Source organism: Rousettus aegyptiacus, unplaced genomic scaffold, assembly GCF_014176215.1.
Source record: "Rousettus aegyptiacus isolate mRouAeg1 unplaced genomic scaffold, mRouAeg1.p scaffold_m13_p_13, whole genome shotgun sequence".
Classification (NCBI taxonomy): Eukaryota; Metazoa; Chordata; class Mammalia; order Chiroptera; family Pteropodidae; genus Rousettus; species Rousettus aegyptiacus.
Window position 1 is genome coordinate 39,619,431 of NW_023416288.1, and position 13,477 is coordinate 39,632,907.

The 13,477-nt window shown below is 43.9% G+C and overlaps 1 protein-coding gene across 4 annotated transcripts in view; it reads left to right on the plus strand.

The window, feature by feature from the left end:
* Positions 1 to 13,477, plus strand: part of BMPER (BMP binding endothelial regulator) — a 202,734-nt gene that overhangs the window by 113,441 nt on the left and 75,816 nt on the right. For all 4 annotated transcript variants that reach the window (XM_016160041.2, XM_016160059.2, XM_016160051.2 and 1 more), the window contains exons 9-11: positions 302 to 442; positions 2,119 to 2,223; positions 6,023 to 6,068. In XM_016160041.2, coding sequence (XP_016015527.1) covers positions 302 to 442; positions 2,119 to 2,223; positions 6,023 to 6,068 — 292 coding nt within the window. The remainder of the gene's footprint in view (positions 1 to 301; positions 443 to 2,118; positions 2,224 to 6,022; positions 6,069 to 13,477) is intronic.

Sequence of the window (13,477 nt, forward strand, 5' to 3'; positions counted from 1 at the left end):
ATGAAGGACGAAGAAGAGGAAAAGGACCGAAGGAGGAAGCTGGTTGGCCCATCATCTCTTGAGCAATAAATCATAAACCTTTGGAAGGCAGGGAGCGTAGATCACACTTTTCATAGTACAAACAGTGAATTGACGATTAACATTTTGAAGTGAATGAAAGATTTATTGCATCAAATGAAAATATGGTATCTTCAGAATATGTTTTAAAGCGGTTAGTCAGGGGTTGTTGAAGGGGGCCAGGCAGGGTGTTTGGTAGAGGCGGAAATCCTTTTTAACGTCTCGTTTGCCTTTGTGCCCACAGGACTCCACTGTAGTGTGTAAGAAGAAGTGCTCCCACCCTGGTGGCTGTGACAAAGGCGAGGAGGGCTGCTGTGAGGTGTGCCTCCTACGCGTGCCCCCAGAAGACATCAAAGTGTGCAAGTTCGGCAATAAGATTTTTCGGGTATGTCACGAGCCAAGCTCATGGAAACTACTGTACTGGACTGAACCATAAAATTTCATAGATATTTAGAATAAAGTACACGTAGGGACAGAGATGCTTCTCTGAAAATGTTTTCCTTTGAGAATTTTTTCTTTTACAAATTGCTTTACTTTTGGTTTATAAAATGTTTTGAACTTGTAAAACTTTATTGCCTCTTCCAAATGTGGTTGGCCAGTGACTGGGTCCCCCTGGATGGTGCAGATATGGGTCTCCAAATCCCTGGGAGCATTTCATTGCGTCAGAGATGCCCCTTGCCGAGGTCCAGATGGTTCCATAGCCTGACGCTCTGAGAACTCTTTCACAAAGCTACTTTTTCAAAGAGAGATTTTCTCATTCGGGAGATGTTCAGGTGGCATGGTCATGGTGTACGTGGTTCTTATGGAATCATGAGAAAACATGACGCGTCATGCCGAAGAAAAGGGGGTTGCGTGTGCGCGTGTGTATGTGTTGTAGTTAGCCACTTGTGTCATCTTTACATGAGTCATCCCTCTCTGGAGCACCCAGGTGCAATAGACTCACACTCGGGGGGGGGCTGTCCAAAGAGCTGTCCAGGCTCCTTATTACAAGGCTCCTTTATGGGAATGAAGCCAGAGATAATCTACAGGGGGTCGTCCACAAAACACCAAGTCCTAGAAATGTGCATTCAGAGGATCCGGAATAGTCAGAAGCCCTTTTAAGACAGATTCAGTTAGGTCTTCCTCTCCTGGAAAATAACAGGGTCTGAAGAGTAGACAGTTCTTTGAAAAGCTTCAAAAATGAGAGGGAATAGGAAAAGGCATCATCGTCATCAAAGATCTGAGCTACTTTCTCTGTTTTTAGTGAATTTTTCTGCTTAAATATGCAAGCCCAGGGAGGAATCCTTATTTTGTTTTCTAGTCCAACTCTATTGCCTGGAATCTCTTTTCCCACAAGCAAGATGCGCATCCCTGCACGGTCCCCCAGGCACGGGGCTTCTGAGGCTGGGCATTTGGTAATTGCAAGTTATTAATCCAATGAGCCAAAGAAATCCTGCAGGCAGCCCTTTCTGGGATAGAAAACGTGTCCCAAAATACTACAGAGCTTTTTGGGAGGAGAGTATCGATAGGCAGGGACGTGGTTTGAATGGGTCTCAGTGTTTTCTCTCAGGAATCCACATTTTCAAATCAGGTGTCTGGTCAGGTGTCTGCCTGGTGTGGTCCAGAACCATGTCACATCCGGGGATATGCTTACCACCTCCAGACCTGTCAACTAATGGCTGGTGCCTGGCACGGCTTAAACATTTCAGTCGATCAAATGGGAAAAATTAGACTTTCGTCATTGCATCGTGCATGAAAATTCCCATTAGTTTCCCTGGGTGAAACTTAGCCGCCCAATAATTCTATTTTATATCCTGATGGGGGAACGTGTGCACAAACACACACACACACACACACACGCACACACGCGCGCGCGCGCACACACACACACACACACACCCTCAAATCTAATCTTACATTAAGTCGGTTTGGTGCAGATGGATACCTCAGAGTAATTCGGGCCGGTGATGGCGTTCCTCGCTCAGGGTAGGACATGCTTTCTGTGGCGGAGAAATGTTATCCTGTTGGATGAGCTCCCATCAGCTTCCAGCTGACGGCAGAATCCTGTGCTCTCTCCTGTAGGATGGAGAGATATGGTCCTCTGCTAACTGCACCATCTGCGCTTGTGTGGAAGGCAAGACGGAGTGTCGTAAGAAGCAGTGCGTTCCCATCAGCACTTGCCCCCAGGTATGTGGGGAAGACGGGCCGATGACTTTCTCTACCTTAGCAGCTTGGGAGACGTTGTGTGCGTGGCACGGTCACGTGGTCACAGAACTCAGTCAGGTGTTCCTCTCCTGAGAAATCAAGGGGGCTGGAGAGTAGGTAGTCCTTAAAACAGCCGGACCCCCTGAAACTTCAGGTTCTCGAATAGGCACATGCCCCTTGCAAAGCTCTCCTTTTCTGCAGTTCTCACCCAGGTTCTGTTCTTGTGTGAAAATGGCTCCTATCTTGCCCTTGTCCCCACTCGCCTATTTCGTGGTGCCTTTGCCCAGTGCTTTGTTTTGCGTCTCCAACTCCTGTCAGATCTGCTCCCTTATAGCATCTGCTGAGTTTTCTGCTGAACATCAGAACCGTCCTCTGCATGTTCCTCCTTTCTCTCTCTTCTCATATCAGAGTTTTCTTCCTGTCGCTATTCAAAGCAATATGTGGTTGTTCATTAATAAGTTTCAGAAGGGGTTTCTCCACCCGGGAGCACCCCCGACCCCTTCTCTGAAGTGTTCTGTCTCTCACCCTGGCCTCCACTGTAGCCCTGAATGGAAATCGCGTCCTTATGGAAATATCTCTTTTCAAGAAACCCACAGTTCCAACGCACCGAATAAAGCAGCCATTATCTGCTAAAGCATGAGCTCCAGTGAATTCACCTCAGCAACTTGAAACCTCTCAAAGTTCCATGCGTTTTGGGAAAATGTCAGATCTATTCAATACCTTCCAGTAAATGAAAAAATACATCCATATATTCAGAACATGTCCTCCCTTCTCTGTTATAGACAGCTTTTAATTTTATTCACATCTGTTATTATTATAAACAAAACGTCGCTGTTTTTGCCTGACTGCCAAACGAGGCACAAAAAAAACAACAGCTGTTCCTATTGCACAACTGAATAAAGGGGGGGAGGGGAGGGTGATGAAAAAAAAAAGCCCTAATTAGTCTTGCTTTAAAAGGCCTCAGACATAAAACTGAAAACCTCCCATAAAAGGAGGAAGGAAAAAACAGGAGATACAGTATGTAGGCTTGAACATGGTCAGCTTATAAATATTCATTGGGAAAACGGGATCGCATCCTTTCTGCCAGTCCTGGGAGAAAACTCACCGCTAATGACCCCTCGCAACACATGTCAGTAATAATGGGCTTCCTTATTCTACAAGACAAAACGGGACACCGTGCCAACCTGGCGGCTCGAGAAACTAGCGCTCGGCAGGCGGTGATGGAGAGCCAGCTGCACATGAGTCCCGCCACTTGTGGCGGGCTTGATGGGTTTCATTGTTCTCTTGTCGCAGGGAGGTCAAGGCTCTTTATGTCACCAGTGTCTCGTTAGCGTCCCCTCTTTGTGGACCACGTTTGGGCCAGGAGCATCCGTGCCTCCCGGCCCACTCACACCTTTCCCCAAGCCCACCCACCCATCTCGTCAAAGCTTGTCAGGGCCCAGCCCCCGCCTCAGGGGCCACCCTTCTGTTTCAAGGCACCTTTGCAAGCATCCCTTCAGGTCACATTTTCCCTCCTCCTTGGTCACTCTGAGGACTTTGGGAGATAATTTAGGTCTGCCATGGAAATCCTCTTAAACACTTGCTTCCTGTCCCCTGCATTGCCTGGGGAAATAAAAAATAAAAATTAAAAAAAAAATGAAGACCATTCGTGTTCCCCTGCTCTGTCCTTCCTGGGCACTACACATCTCTTGTTCCAGAAGGACATGTGCCTTGTTGAAGAAGGGTTTTATGGTTGGACCGCTTGTCTGCCCACCCTGGCTATTCCTCCAGAGGCAAAGGACTTTTGTGCGAAGGACTGTGAGGGTTCCAGTGGGGACAGGGTTGTAATGACACTGTCATCTCGTCATCGCTAGCATGTATTGAGACTTTCTCCATAGTCACAAGACCAACCTTATTTAATGCTGAGACCACTCTTCTGAGGTGGGTGTCATTGGTAGGCCCTTCTTACCCACGAGGTCACAACGTGTCCAGAGGTCCAGAGGTCTCCAGCTGGTTGTGTGTAACCCAGGAACTCTGACATCATGGCTCATGCTTGACTTATTTGACATCTAACTCAGTAATATTGCCAGCCCCACTTTCATTTGCTGAAGAAGTCTATGGCAGTTTCTGGCCGTGTGCAGATGTATGGGGTTATGGTATTACGTTTTGTTGGGGCCTTGGCTTTAGACAGCTCTGCTCCATTCTGATAGAGCACCTTACTCCCTCCGCCTGGAGCCATCATTCCATCCACCTGAGCCAAGCTCAGAGAAAACCTTTGGTTTTTATCCTCAACTGCTTTTGGTCTAAGAAGCCAGAAAAGACCTATGTGCTGAATAGAGACAGAGAAAAGAGCTCTAGACAATGAAAATGTGTCACTATGCCCCAAACCATGGGATGGCTGAATGGGACTGAGTTTCACGTCTTATTCAAAGTCATCATAGCCTTTCATGTACAATTTAGGTCTTGGTGGCACAGAAGTGAATTGGATATGGTTCTAATTCTTCAGTTATTAACCAGCAGATTTTGGTATGATTTTTTTGAGTACCTGAATCTGTTCTTGAGGCAACTGACCAGTAGTGAATGAGTGAATGGACGTTATATTAACTGCGTGGCCTTGACACGGGTCTTAGACCACCTCTCTATGGTCTTTGTTTCGGGGTTTCCTAGAAACAGGGGTAGAGACACCTGCATTTAGAGAGTTGGGAAGTGTAGATGAGACAGAGTATGAAGCCTGCACAGCACTCTTTCTCGTGGATAGCAGTTACCAAATAAATATCACCTTCTCTTAGAGGTAAAGGATGAAAGAGAGTGAAAGTCTGGAGTGGAAAGAATGCAGCCTTTAGGATTACACAAAATTAGGTTTTATTTTGGGTTCTAGCACCCCTGTATTACATGACATCAATTTATTCCCCTTTAAAAAGGGAGATGCTCAGCTCAGAAGGTTCTCGTGCATCTTAATAACAATTATGATAATAATATGTAATATTAATTAAATCCTGATATGTTCTAAGTATTAACTTATTAAACCTTTTATTAGGTAAAATAAAGAAAATATTTAGTAGGATATTTGTTACATAGGAAGTGCTTCGTAAATGTTAATCTTTTTGCAAATCTCTTTTTCTCTGTGAGTCCCCTTGAGTCAGAGATAAGACAAGGTCATTCTCTGATATGGGCCCTGAGAATATGCTTCCTCCTTTAAATGTTATATATTTAAAAAAAAAAAAAAAGGGAAGAAATGCATTATAGGAGATTGCATTGTGTTTCCAGAGAGCTGATGGAAAATTACTTAGCGTTTCAAAACTCTCAGCTTCATTGGCTTTGACTTTGATCTGTAACACAGATATTGTCCATATCCATATGCCCAAGCTTGGGTTATGGTTTACTGTTTGCCCTCTGCCCCACCCCTGCAAAGGCCTTACCTGGATTGATAGGTTGACAGACAATTCCCATTTTCATGTGTGTGCACTTGGTCTCCAGTGGGCTAGATTTGGATATCAGTGAAATGGTTCAATCCAAGACTGTCTTCATCTTCCCTCTACATGAGAAAAATCACACCAATGAGTCCTTTAGATATTATATTTCTCAAAGGATAAAAACAGGAAAGCTTTCTGGATGACTTTGCCTAGCCTTAGAACTTGATACACGAAGCCTTCATTCTCACCATCATCACCACCATCTGGGCATCGAGTTCAAATACAGCTTGGACTGATTTCATTGGTTTATCTGGTATTAAATTTAAAAAGGAGTTTTGTCCTCAGCAGACCCTTAACATTGAACTCTTTTTTGTTTTTCTCTTGATTAGGGTAAAATTCTCAACAGAAAAGGATGCTGTCCTATTTGCACTGAAAGTAAGTTTATTCCTTTGAAAACATGCTGTTAATATTTGTTTTGCTTTTATAGTGCGACAAGAAAAATGGCGGTGTGAGTTTTCCGCGTATGTCGTTTCTGCAGGTGTAGGATGGAGCCTCCCACTTCCCTACAGACACTTTAAGTCAATTCTAATTCTCTCACAGAAGCACAATCGAGACAAATGTAAATGTTTCCATCGGAATTTGTTGCTATGAGAAATTCAAAACATAAATGGTCTGATGAGGTTTTAAGAAGGACCAGATAACTTGGTGTGCATTTTAACTGCTAATAGCATTTGCAGACTTAGTGGCTAAAATAACGATGTCCGGTAAAACCAAACATACATAATCGAAGAGAGATTTTCCTCCTGTCGTTGTAAAGCCAAACACCTGCACTTCTTCCTTCCTCCCTCGGCCTCGCCCCCGCCTCTTCACCGTTTCACCTGGGCACGTCCAATGATGCTATTGGCAAAGCTGAAACGAGGACTCATTGGGCTGGCGGCGGTTAGGCCACCCTGTTATTTTTATAACTGAGTTCTTGAAGGTTCTTTCTGACATGGCCGAGTCTGAAACCTGCCCAAGAATGCACTACTAATCACGGAAAAAGCATAGGGATAGGTTTAATGTCCTCCCTCCGTGTAGACAGATGCCTGGATCTATTAGCAAATTTAATGTCTTCCTCAGATTCACGTGGCGTTGAGATCGCTTTCTGAAGTGTTTCAGTGAAAGAGGAGTATCAGCAATGTCATTGTGGAATTGGTTTCGATGTGTTCTAAGTAGGACTAATGAAGTCACGGAATCTGTTAGGAAGTATTTGGTGAGCCTGTCGGGCTTAGAGAGTGGCCTTTGATGATGGTTGAAAGCCGCTTTTGCATGGGAACAGGTTTGTTTATTTCGCTTGTCTAAAATATTTTGGACAAAAGGTACAGAGGTTTATATATACACACACACACACACACACACACACATATATATACACATACATATGTATGTATTTGTACATGTATACACACATATGCTATTATATGTAAATATATACGCATAGCTCCCTGATTTTTGAAATAGAAAATGATTAAACGATCATAGATTATATACTAGATAAAAGTACTGCTTGAATTAATGGAAATTAAATTAATAAAGGAACTTTTCTTTAAAGATAATGCAGTCCACAAAGTAACTCAAAACAGGCCAACAAGGTATGACTTAGTAGAGCCCAGGAATGAATGCAGGAAGAAGAATTAGTTATTATTGACACACCAGTTAATTTTAAAACATGTGTCTAAATGATCACGTTAATTCAATCTCCCAGAGACCCTCTGAGGCGACTTTGTTTACAGATGGTCTGGAAGCTGCCTCTAGCTTAAGTCCTTCCTGGATGAGCAGAGTAGTCTAAATTGATGGTTTTCCTTTATATCCATCTCAGTGCAGTTGTTTGCATTTCCCTAGTTAAAGCAGAGGCCGACTTCAAAGGGACCCCTCGGATTTCTAGCTAACTCTTTCAATTTGCATGAGCACAGATAGGTTACCTTTGCTGATCGCACTCTGTCAGGTGTGATTGCTGCTTATCAGCTTAACAGAAACAGATGGTCAGTCCTGTACAGAAACAGCCTCAATCTCGAATTACCTGACTTTATGTCACAAGGATCAAGACGATGATTACTTCAGTAATTGAGAGAAACGCTGCATTTCATTATTCGTTTATTCCGATATGAGCTAGGCTTTCCATTTCTAGAGTACTCATGGCTTGTCAGAAAAATAGGGATAAAGGAAGAGTAGAAGGATGGGCGTGACAAACTCAAACCAACATTGTAGACAGTCATAGGAAATACTGTGTGAAACCTGAATGAGCCCATGACTTCTGTCACTGAGAGAGGTGCTTGGCAAGGGAGAAAGCCACCCAGCTGGAGGGGCACCAGGGACACTGTCAACTCCGTGCACCTGCGTCCAGCAGGCCCGCGCGGGAAGCGCCCAGGCATGTGGTTCTCGGTCCAACTCTGAATGACATCATCGGATGACTATTTCTCAATTTCCTTTGGTGCACTTTCCATCTGTTGACTCTCCTGCTCTCCAGCCGCTCTTCCACCGGTTCTGTGAAACGCATTCTGTTCGGCGAACCCTGTTTGTTCAGATAGAGTTAAGAGATGGGCTAACTTTCAATTTTTTAAGGCGATGCCCAGATTTTCATAACACATGCAGGTAGACTTATTCTGACGTCCTTTGGCTATGCCCAAAAGACCTCCCGTTTTGATATCTCTTTGTCATTAGAACCCGGATCCAGAACTCGTTTCTGAGCTCGTTTTTTCTTTCCTCCATCAATTACGAAAGCTCTTTTGATATATGGTTTTCTAGAGCAGAAAAATGGGTGCTAAAGTACCTACCAAGGCCAGTGTTTTCAAAAACCAGAAAAGTGATTGATTTCCATTTTATTTTTTTAAAAAAATCACACACATACATATACATCCCCGTAGTTACTTCACAGTTTTCAACCTCCATGTTGCTGATAGTTTGGCCAGATAATTCTTTGTCGTGGAGACTGTCCCGTCCTGTGCATTGTATGATGTTTGCAGCATCTCTGGTCTCTGCCAGCTAGATGCCAGTAGCACTCCTCTTCCTACGATTGTGACAATCAACAGGGATTTGGCAATCAAACATCGCCAAATGTCCCTTAGGGAGCAAAATCACCCCGGTTGAGAAACATTGATGCTCCAAACAGGGGTGACAGCGCAGGTGAATGCACAAAGAAACATCTGTGTACTAGGGGCGGCATCTTACTTTCCACCCATGGCGATGAGATGGAGGGGGACAGCAAAGCGAGGGTGCCTTTCTGCTGGTGTAAAAACGACATCCCAGAAGCCTCTCGACTTAATCGAATGTGGTTCTGTATTGTCATTGCCTCGCCCTACCAAAAAAATAAAAATTATAAAGGCATAATTATATCTTGACTGATTAAAAGTAACCATCTTTTCTTTAGCTGCTCGGAGGCTAGAAATAAATTGGCAGCCTGCCTCTAATGGCATGCAGTTTTGAGTAACAAGCTTATCCCTGGTTTCACCTTCTATGTATACCTTCTATATTGTGAAGCATTTGGTATGTATGCCTACGAGCTACTTCCAATCTTTTTTGGAAGAAGGCAAAAATAAATAGATCCATCCATCCATATATACATACATAAATGAAATAGATTTATTTCATAGCTTCAATACTCTTAAAACTTACTTCGATTATCTGGAGTAGCTAAATGAGTGTCACCCTATTTCAGCAGTGTGACATTGCGTTGTCTGCTTCTAAAATCCCATAGAATCCCTGCCTCATTGACTGGGTTGGTCTTTCTTAGTGTTTGGGGCTGTGTCAGACCTCTGAAAGGAATAGTAAAGAGGAAACAAAGCCAGCGCGTAGAACATGTTATAGGCTTCTCTTTGCAATCGTCTGATAATGGTTAATTTATAATTCCGTAGCTAAGAAGCAGTAATTGAGTCATTATGTGGCTGTACTCCCCAGAGCAGGGTGGCCTTTGTAGGGTTGGTCTGGAAGGGCAATGACGATTCTATCAGAATTGAAAAAAAAAAGTGAATCCTCTTAAAATCAGACCTGAAGGAAGTATGAAAAGCATTGCTGTGTTCTAATAATGTGGGATGTTCTCGCTCCTTTTCCTACTGAAAAGAATTAAATTTGGTTTGAGTGAATTATTTAATATAAATATTGAAAGTGAGCTAAATAAACTTTATAAAGCTTTTGTGCAGTGCTATTTTTTTGCCAAAGTATGAGCTCTCGCCTAACATGAGTCCCCCTGTGCCTGGGGTGGGCATCACGGGACCACGAGCGAGGTGCCACGAAGGCCACCATCTGTCGTATATGTGACACTTGGCTTATGTGAAGTGTTGTTTCACTGTGTGTTGGCAAACAGTGGATGGAATCCTGACCTGACCACCCAGCAGAAACCTGAATCAGATAAATTCTTTGCTGGCAGAATATCTGTTTTCAGACAAGGAAATAATACTTAGAGGCAAACTTTTCACCGATAAGAGAGGGGTGTGTGTGTGTGTGTGTGTAGGGAGGGAGAAGGCAAAGGGGGAAAAGAGAGAGATTGATTATGAAAGAGAATCTAATCTTTTAACCATTAACCATCAACAAGACCAGAGGCGACCCAAAGCAGACCCGCTTTGGATACCCAGGTCTCAGATTCATCAGGCTGTGCCTTTAGCTGTGTAGTCCTGACCCTCAGAATCCAGACCCCAAACTAAAGGTCACGATTATGCAACATAGAGGCTATACTGAGCACAGATGTGCAATTAATTGAAATAATCTCAACTACATGTCCCACAAGTAACAGGAAATATCAGATTCCAGCAACTCAGGGTGCAAGGAGTCTCACAGTTGCCAGGTGACCTCTTTAACCCCCCCCAAGGGTTAGTTTCCAGCTGTACGCCGTGCTGGAGTGCCTGCTCTCGAGGGAGCCCCTGCCTGCCGCGTGCACCCACCCCAGGCACTGGCTGGTTATGGCACAACTTTCTGAAGTCTCTGGGCATGTCTACAGGTATTCCCAATTAGAGAGTAGCTGTAGGAAGGGGAATATAGCAACAACTTACTGAAACAATGACCTTGGGGCCCATTGTATGAGAAATCTCCCTGACAGAGGTTCTGCAGATTAGTAATTCTGTGTTTGAGCCAGGTGTCTGGCCTCCAAGACTGTAAATGACTCCAGGTCCCTTAACTACCAGAGTCTGTCCTTTACTCAGGAAAGCAAAGAAATTTGAAACCGGAGCTCAAGATGCTTGTAGAATAAGAATTTGTGGTGTTGCCTTTAGCCCTGCCAAGGAGGTGTTAATCTAAGTGGCCACTGAACTTTGAGCTTGAGCATCTGGAGCTGGGGCTGTCGGTGCTCCTGACGCCCAGCCAGAGGCAGGGGTGGCAAACGAAACCCAAGCATCCCACATGTGGTGGCGAGGAAATCCCACACCGGCAGGGGCAGCACTGGAAGGAGTCAGAGGAAATTAGTTTGTTTTCTGTTATATACACTGGTCTGTCCTAAGGGATGTTGTTACTTTAAATTTTCTGGCTGTGAATTGGGGTAAAGTTGAAGGAAAAGACTGACGTTATTAAGGGTCAACTTTTATCCACAGCTTCTGGTCGGTTTCTAGAGGGGGATAGTACTCCGTAAGTTCTGACTGTTGATTTTAATTAGCAGTCATCGTCGTCATCATCGTCATCGTCGTCATCATCATCATCATCTCCGTTATCAATAATGGCAATAATAGCAACAGCAGGAAAAGTAGGAGTAGCAAGAGCAGCAGCTGACGTCTACTTATCATCTGCTAGGTGTCTAAACGCTGACCTGGGCTCTTTCATTTGGTCTTATTTGATCCTCACATCCGTTTCATGTGTGCAGTTTAATAACCGGTCACAGCTAGGAAGGGAGGAGAAAGACTGGAGGATTTTACAACGGGCAGAGATTAGAGATTGGAGAAGGACATTAGGGAGGAGTTTCGATTTAATAGTCTAGAAATGTAGACTAAAGTGCCCAGGCTTTCCTCTTCCTGGTGGCACCTCCACCTCTCTGTTCGAATGCAGAGCTGTGATAGTTGACATTCTCTGCGCTCACCGCCATATCAAACTGTCTTGGTTTTCCATGTCCACTCATTTTTCCAGACGTTTTTATTTTTTCTTCCTAGCAACTCAGGGTTGAGGTATTTCCACCGGTAAGTGATGATCTCCCCAAATTTTCTTACTTAAAATATTAAAACGTGTGTAGTTTTAAGCTTAAATTAATTGTGTATAATTTGTAAGATTATGAGTAAGAGAAAGCGAAGTTACTATGCCAGTCAAGCTCTTCACCATTGTCGCATCATGGAGTTGTTTAAATGAATGGACCTTAACTATGAGGTCAAACCTCCCACTTCTTAGGTGAGGAAGTGAAGGCTCAGGTAGTGGCAACCGGAAATGCTGAGATGAGAACCTGCTTTTTTTTAACCTCCTCGTCTAGTATTTTTTCTATCGTATCATGTGGCTTCCTTGAATCTTTGCTTGGGAAAGTTACTTTTCATATAGATGCTCTCTATTCAATCATTCAATTAAAAGTGACTTTCTTGCCTGATTTTGAAAAATATACTCTGTATGTTAACAGATACATATGTTCATTATTAGACATCTAGTGCACTTTAGCCAAGGCTGCCATCTTGACTCTTAAGAAAGATGCAGGACCCCAGTTTTGACTGAAGGAACTGGTGACCAAAACCCCTTAACAAGGGCACATCTGTAATACAGCTAAGCGGGAAAACAAAAGATATAAGCCCCGCATTCAAATTGAAAAATACACTTTGTGGGAAGTGTGTGTAATAAATTACGCACGACCGTCTGCCGAGCCGAGGCAGCTTTATTCCTCTCTGGAGGTCTCATCTCCTACAAGCAAAATGAGAGGAACAACAATTGCTACTGTGCCGCCACTAGAATGGCTCCTGCTCCCAGCGACAAAGTATCCAGTGTCAGTCCGTGTCAGGCATTGCGGTACGCGATGCCCTTTAATCTTTAATCACAGTGACCCACGAAGTAGGAGCTGTTGCTGCTCCATGTCATACACGAGAGACCCGAGGGTCCGAAAATTCAACAGGGCAACATCCTTCCCGGTGAGCAAACGCCCTGGTCCAGGAGACTCCAAAGCCCGAACGTTTAAGCATTGTTTGGTGTTCTCTATGGACTACGTTTGTGTTCGTTTTGGAGGTTCGCCTTCAAATATATACGAAGGTTGCCAGTTTCTTTTCTCTGTACGTGACTAAGGACTTCTATTTGAAAGCGTTTATTTTTGCTCACGTTTAAAAACCAACCTTATCTGTCTTATGAAGTTACAATATGTGAGTTCTAACCTTCCCAGGGAGTCTGGAGAGGTGACTCATTAGCTGCACTCCATAGTTCCCTTAGGTGTAAAGTCCATAGTTTCAAATATTATCATTCTTTCTCCTTATTGCGGTCTGTTTCTTGATTAACATCCTCTATCCCAAACCACTGTTCCACGCCTCCGCTCTGCCTTTTTACATCCCTCCTTAGTACACATTTGGCCTTGTCATCCTATAAGCTCATCTCTCTGCCTCCATGGCAGCCCTCCTCTCGTTTTGATTTCAGAGTTGTGCAAACTTCGAGGTCCCTGACATGTGACCTCTTGATAAGATGCTAATATGGCAGATGTCAGCTTCTAGTTGTTTTGAAGACCACATTCTTCTTTCGGAGTATTGCATTTGAATTTGGTTAACAGTTGCTACCTTTGATTCTCCAAATGATCTGTGTAGGGAGTTGGATGGAGGGTTGAACGGCTGTTTCCAACCCCTGTCTGTTGACTGAATTCTGGCACCCCCGTGATCCCAGCTGCACAGGTTTTGAGACTTCGTGTTATTTCTCATGCTTTTGGCATTTCTCTCACA